We start from the raw sequence: 7,306 nt of genomic DNA on the forward strand, positions 1-7,306 counted from the left end.
AACAACATCTCCGCTCAGCAAGCAGAGGCAGCTTCCTCTGCATGAGGGGCCTGATTCTGCCCTCCCAGCGGGCGCGCGCGCGCGCACACACACACGTGCGCACACACGTGACGGCCAGGTCGATCCCGGAGACCTGATCCATCAACCACCAGCCACGGGTGTCCGCGCCTCACCAGCCGGGTACCCGCTCTGTGAACAACTCCCTGTTCTCTGTGCTGCTGTGTCCCGCTCTGGAAAACAGGTCTAACTCCACACACCTGCCCCTCACCTGCGGCTCCCATGCTCAAACCACGTGAGGTCAGTTGTTGCATTTGCAGCCCTCGCCACGGAGCCTGGCTGACGGGAACCGCTCCGTGGGCCCGTGCCCCGTGGGTTCTGACCCCGCCAGCTGAGAACGCAGCTCCTCAGGAAGGAGGCAGCATCCGCCTGCGGCCTGGTGGGGCTCCCGGGCTCAGCGAGCCTCTGGCTCCGGGCCTGCGCCTTCCCCACCCAGCCAAGGCCTCAGGTGATGGAGAGGGCGCTACCCAGTACCCTGGGTCCCCGTCCTTGGGACAGGCTGGTGCTCACCTGTGTGCGCGCCCGGGGAGGCTGCCCTCCCATGGGGGCCCAGTCCGACGCTGCCACTGGCCATCTGCTGGGGCGTGTTCTTAGCCTCTCCTTCCTCCACTTTCCCAACCTCACCCTGGCCCCAGCAGCTGCCACTTTCACAGGTCGGTTAGCTGAGAACTGAGAGTCGCCTACCTGGACGCTGCTGGCCGTCCTGGAGCCTCGCAACGGGGACGCAGGCACAGGAGCCGTGCGAGGAGCGCCCTTCCCAGCCCCAGCCCTCTGCCTTATTAGCAGAGACGCGCTAATGAAAATTCACACCCGGGTGCTAACAAACACCCGGCCGCGGCTGGCTCCGAGAAGGAGGCGAGGCTCTCCCCAGGGGAGGGCGCTGGCCAATGAGCTCCACTTACCTGTGAAAAGACTTGCTAATAACTTTAATTCCCCATCCTAAACCGCAGGACCTTTGCCATGCAAACAGATTTTCTAAATTGGCCCGGCCCCTGGAAAGGCCTTCCCACTTGGCTCCGGTTAGGGTCTTGGGAGGGGAGGTGTGGGAAAGGGGGTGGTCAGCGGAGGTGTGAGGTTTGCCCCCTGCAGGGCCTCTGCGTTCGGATCCCACTCTCTGCGGCCAAATGCTGGTCAGGGTGCGCTCCGCCGCCGCCTGAATGACACGGCCCTGCCGCCCGCCGGGTCTGAGTACCCCCCACCTTCCCGGCCCAGCCAAGCGCTGGAAAGGATCTCCGAGATGGTTTCAAAACAAACCTATCAGTATCCACGGCTAAACAGACCCGGGTGTGTCCATGCAGGGGACTATCCCTGGGCGGTAAGAAGCAGGGATGCCCGAAACCACGTGGCTAAACCCTGAAAATGCTCTGACCGGGGAAAGAAGCCGGACACCAGGGGCTTCATGTTGTGTGGTTCCGCTCATGCAAAATGTCCGGAACAGGCAGATCGAGGGAGGCGGGAAGGAGAGGAGTGTGCTGGGGAGGGGGGATGGCGTAATGGGGGGGTGCCTGCTAATGGGCACAGAGTTTCTTTGGGGGGTGGTGCAAATGTTCTCAGTCTAGGGGTGCCTGGGCGGCTTAGTCAGTTAAGCGTCTGCCTTTGCGTCCTGGGAATCGAGCCCCGCATCTGGGCTCCCTGCTCAGTGGGGAGCCTGCTTCTTCCTCTCTCTCTGCCGCTCCCCTGGTTTGTGCTCTTTCTCTCTCTTCAAATAAAATCTTAAAAAAAAAAAAGTTCTCAATTCAGACAGTGGTGATGGGTGCATAACTCTATGAATACACTAAAACCACTGAATTATAAAGTTGAATTTGATGGTACATAAACTATCTCAATAAATCATGAAGGCCTGTATTTCAAAGATGCTTGAGGGAGAGGGGAGAACTCAGTACCCATCCACAGAGGGCCTTTGGGCCTCGGCTGCTGCCCTGCCCCCCCCCCCCGCGACCTCTGACTGCTTCCTATACCCCTTGAGCAAGGCCAGGGTCAAGGCTTTCCTCTTCCCCATGCAGCACATCCCTGATCAGAATCCAGCAGTGTAGTCAGGAGTATGGTTCCAGGTCAGCTGTGTGACTCCAGAGGCAACCCCCATGAGTCTTTCCATCCCAGCTAGGCCGCCGGGAGGTCACACTTACACGAACCCGGGACTGACTCACTGATGTTAGTTTATGTCCCTAAACCACCAGGGAGAGAAGTGAAGGAGATGAGAAAAACCCCAAGGTCTAGGCCATGATGCTATAGCACAGGGGGAGAAAGGGATTGGGACGCCTGACGTGAACCCTTGGTAGCTGGTGTCCCCTCAGACCACAGAGCTGGTAAAATCCTACTGGGGATTAGAACTCAGATTCTGAATTCATATCAGGACTCGAGTGTCCATCCTTGGTTTATTCTTCTATAAGATGGTGATTTGGGTATAAATTGTGTAAAGGACCCAATACACAGAAAGTACTAATGGCAACGTATTTTCTGCAGAGATCCTTGGGTTTTACCCAACTCCCACCAGGTTCAAAGAAAAGATGGACAGACCCTCATATGCAGCAACTCCCCCTTCCAGGCTGAACTTGGGGAATGGGAGATGCTAAGCCAGGGGTGGGGGCAAGGAGGAAAGGGCCTGAGCCCGTGTGTTCTGAGGGCTGAAGTCGGCAAGGGACCCTCTTGATTCTTCCAGGTTCTTCTTTGGAGAGGGGGTGGGAGCTTTGTGCCCGTGTAGAGAAAGAAGAACCGGTCAATGGACACCAGCACGTTTATTCACAAATAAATAAATACATACTAGGCAGGCACCCCCTGCCGGCCTCCCAGGGTCTACCTACGGGTCCTTCCATTGAGGGAAGGGCTGGGGAGGACCGTCCTGGGTGGGGACAGGCTCCCCCTCTCAGGAACGCGTATGCCAGTATCACAGGGGCCCCCTCCCAGGAAAGGGAGTCTGGAGAGCGGCCGTTTTGAAGGTGCCGAGGCTGAGAAGGCCTCGATGCTCACAGACAGGGTGTCAGTTACAGGGAGTCACTTCAACGATTCAGGCGGGCGGCCACTCCAGCTGCGAAAGGGGCATCCAGGTCTCCAGCAGGGCCAGCACGTCGCCAGGAAAGAGCTGCGGGGAGGAAACAGTTACCATCCGCGCTGGCTGCCCAGTGTGGGTGTCGGCGCCCAGGGGCTCCCCTCTCAGGGGACCTTTGGCGGGGAACAGGCCCCTGTTCCCGGCGTGTCCTCTCCCTCCCGTCCCCGCTTGAGCGCTGGGGGACACACCAGTTACACTACTCGGGACAGCATGCAGAGCAGGCAGGCTGCCGGTGGGGGTGCCGCGGAGTGAGTGGCCCCGCAGGGGGAGCTGCGCACCTGGCTCGCGGATAGCAGGTAGCGCCGCCCACGACGGCGCCGGGAGGGAGTCCCGCGCGGGAAGGAGGTACTCACCGGAGACGAGGGGTCCAGCTCCATTGTCTGCGATTCCGGACACGCCGCCTTGTCGTAGAGCACCGGCGGGTCTCGAGGCTCGGGCGCCCCCAGTGCTACGGGACAGGCGGGCGAGGACCCCCACGTCGCGGCGGAGCCCAGGACCGGGGCGCGCGCCGCCACCTGCGCCTGCACCTGCGTCTGCGCCTGCGCGGGGCCGCCGTCGGGGCAGAGCGGGCAGCCCCGAGGGGTCGCCGCGTCGCCGCGCCGCCGCCGCCGCCGCTGCTGCTGCAGGCTCTCCTCGCTGAGGCCCAGCACGGCCGACAGGTGGCCGATGTAGCGGATGGCCAGGCGCAGCGTCTCGATCTTGGTGAGGCTCTGGCCGGCGGGCGCCACGGACGGCGGCAGGAAGCGGCGCAGCTCGTGCAGGGCGCGGGCGAGGGTGCGCATGCGCAGCTTCTCGCGCTCGCTGGCGCTCTGCCGCTGCCCCGAGCCCAGGCGGCTGCCCCGGGCGCCTCGCCTCCCCGCGCTCCGGGCTCTGGGGGCCGCGTGGGTGCCGGGCCGCCCGGGGCTCGGCTCCGGGCTGCCGGCCGGGACGCTGCCCCAGGAGTCCGGGGACGAGGCCGGGGAGCACCCGCAGTCCCTGTCGGAGGGCGGCGGAGGCCGAGCGGGGCCCCATCCCGGGGAGAGGAGCCAGGACTCGGAGAGCGGCGGGCACAGGGACTGGGCCATGGCGGCGGTGGCGCGTCTGCGGGGCCGGCAGCCGGCGACCGCTTTATCCCGAGCCCGAGGTGTGAAGTGGCCCCTTCCAGGCCGCATCAGCACTTCAAAGCGGGCTCGGGGCCTGGAGGGGGCGGGGCCTGACCCTTTGAACAAACGGGGTGCAGAAGGTGCAGGCCGAGGGCTGCCCCAGGTTGGCCTCACCTGGGTCCTCGACTGGGCACCTGGCCCAGCCGCTCGGGCTCTTGCCTGCACCTAGTGGCCCGAGCTGCCTGGCGTGTTGGGCCAGCTCAGGAGGTTAATGGAAGCGCAGTCAGGGAACTGGACGTATAGGACCTAGATCTGGGCTGCCTTCACCTGTTGGGACCTTGTGCAGATTCTTAACGTTTTCTTGCAAATTTGTTCCCAGTTTGTACAATGGGGAGCCTTGGGGCATGCTGCAACCAGATCTGTAGAATCTGTAGGATGGGAACCCTGAATGGGGCCCTGATCCCTGCTAGAGGTGAGAGGAACAGTAACCCATTTCTGCTCCTGGACATGGCCTTACCCGGTGGTGGTGGTGGTGGTGGGACCGAGGAGGCAATATGAGGAAACTATTCCACCCCAGTCCAACAAGCTAGCCAAATCTGGTCAAGTTGCCACACCGTCCGACCTGGAGGAGGGGAAGCCTGATGCCCTCCAGGCCACCCTCAGCCTGGCGGAATCCAGTTGCCGCCACTGGCCTCTAGCTGGTATTCCACCACTTTGGGGCAGGCAGAGAAGAATTTGCCACTGAAATGTGAGTGGACGTAAGGACGTAACACCGAAAAAGCATTTAACAAAATCCATACCCCTTCATGATAAAAATTCTCAGCCAGCTAGCAACAGAGGGGAACTTTCTCAACCTGATAACAGGCATCTGCAAAGAACCCAAGGCTAATAACGTACTCCACAGTGCATTTCCCATAATGCTAAGAACAAGGCAGGGATGTCTGCTCCTACCTGGGGCTACTTAGCATTGTCCTGGAGGGCCTAGCTTGTGCAATAACAAAAGAGAAATAAAAGGCATACAGACTGGAAAGGAAGAAATAAAACTGTTTCCATTTATAGACGATATGATAGTCTATGTAGGAAATCTCAGAGGACCTGTGCTGCCTGCCTGACCCCTCAGGAGTTTGAGTCTGTCCCTTGTCATAATAGCTACTCTGTGCACGGATGTCTGTCCTCTGCCTAGACCCTGAAGTACCTGGTGTCTAGCATCGTGTCTTTAAGAGCCTTAGTCTTGGGACGCCTGGGTGGCTCAGTGGGTTAAGCAGCTGCCTTCAGCTCAGGTCATGATCCCAGTGTCCTGGGATCGAGTCCCACATCAGGCTCCTTGCTCGGCAGGGAGCCTGCTTCTCCCTCTGCCTCTGCTTGCCATTCTGTCTGCCTGTGCTCGCTCTCTCCCCCTCCCTCTCTCTGATAAATAAATAAAATCTTTAAAAAAAAAAAAAAGAGCCTTAGTCTTTCACATCTTTCAGTGTGTGAGAGCTAATATTTCCCACCTGCATCTCCCATGGCTTCCAGCCCAGTGAGACTGATGGGTGAGCTGGTCTGTAGTAAAGGCAGCGAGGTGACTCGGTAACTTCCCTGTGGGATCTCTGTTCACCACCATCCTTCCCCTCATTTCTTATCTTCTACTGCCCTTGGTCTCTCCTGCAGTCTGTCCCAGGAGCCCCAGAATTCTTATGCCCATGGTCACATCCAGGAGAGGCACTGCCAGCCCACCCTCGGAGAGAAGGGGAGGAACCCATCCCCTGGGCCGTGCTGTAGATCCATCTACTCCCAAGGAGAGCCTGCTCCAGGAGGGCCTTCCTCAGTGGGAAACTGTCAGTGGGGTCTGGGCTTTTCAGACCCTTGTCAAGGGAGGCCTTCCTGGGGCTCCAGATCCGAGCCAAGAACCTGGCATTGCAGCCCAGCTGCTGGGCCCCTTCAATGTCATTGGGCCTGAGGGGACTGACAGTTGGCAACAGGTAGAGCGTGTTGTACACTTGGGTGGGACGGAGTGCAGAGTAAAGTCAGGCAGGAGAGGTGGGATCTGCGAGGGCTCTGGGCACCCTGCAGCCAACCTTCTGAATGTCAAAAAAATCCTTCCAATTCCCACATGATTCAGATTTCCACTTTGCAGCTAATCATTGAGAAAACTCAGAAGGACCAAAAATGCCCAGGCAATCAACCACCCTCTTGCTTCATTGTCGTCTCTTTGGGAATCCAATACGCGCCCAAGGCTAGAACGTCCAGAGCCCAACCAGCATGAGGGTCTAACAAAGTTCATTACCGTCCTGTCTCTGGGGCCTGCAGTTCCCGGTCCAGGGGAAACCACCAGTACTGGTGTGTCGTTGGAATGACTCTTTATTCAGCACAGAATCAACCAGACACGTTTTGGACAACAGGCCATATGTGTGGGAGGCAGACTGTTCATCCTAAACACAGCTCTGGCTCCTGAGGACTCGCACATTGGGGACCTAAGCTCTGACCTCCTTGGGCCCTTGCCTGGGAGCCACAGAGAGGCTTGGAGCAGGAGAGACACCGCGATGGAGCGCCTGTGACAGGAGGAGTTCTGCTTTCAGGCTGGGGGAGGGCTCAGAAGTCCCCCGGGCGAGTGTGGAGGCAAAGAGCCTCCAGAAAGGGCATGAGAGAGGTGCAGCAGATGGCCGGTTTCACCTCCATCCCAAGCTGGGGGGCCTCAGCCCCAGAGGCCGCCACCAGGGAGTCCCTCCCTCTCCTGCTACACCCTGGATGCGGGAGTGGGGGGTCCCAAGGCCAGTGTGTGCAAGGGACATTGCCAGTGGGCCTAATGCAGCCAAGATCGGCAGAGGAGGGACCCCCTCCCCAACCTGGAGCCTGGGCTCTGCCTCCTCCTGCCAGTCGCCTTTTCCCTTTCCCCCAGGCCTCTCTCACCTTTGATCTCCTTATCAGCCAGCCTCTCCTGTGGGCTCATTTGGGAGCTGCCCCAGCTAATGAGTTCTCCGGGCAGCAGGGCCTGCAGGCCCTCCTGCCGGGGTGAGGCCTTCACACCTCAGGGGCCTGTGTTTTGACAAGTGCCTGAGCCAGTGGCTCCTGCTCCCCTGGCCCGAGCCTGCCTTCGCCTGCCAACGTGTAAGGCTGGGAAATGAGGCCTGGGGGCAGCCCC

At 60.0% G+C, this 7,306-nt stretch overlaps 1 protein-coding gene across 1 annotated transcript; it reads right to left on the reverse strand.

Annotated features, from left to right (window-relative positions):
* Positions 1-2,777: 2,777 nt before the first annotated feature.
* MESP1 (mesoderm posterior bHLH transcription factor 1) lies at positions 2,778-4,254 on the reverse strand (the record flags this gene model as incomplete). Its single annotated transcript, XM_082736086.1, has 2 exons — positions 2,778-3,136; positions 3,457-4,254. 2 exons carry the CDS (start codon positions 4,252-4,254, stop codon positions 3,062-3,064), a joined length of 873 nt encoding a protein of 290 aa, XP_082592212.1. The 3' UTR covers positions 2,778-3,061.
* Between the last annotated feature and the right edge of the window lie 3,052 nt (positions 4,255-7,306).

The sequence above is a fragment of the Mustela nivalis genome, assembly GCF_964662115.1.
Source record: "Mustela nivalis genome assembly, chromosome: 6".
Taxonomy (NCBI): domain Eukaryota; kingdom Metazoa; phylum Chordata; class Mammalia; order Carnivora; family Mustelidae; genus Mustela; species Mustela nivalis.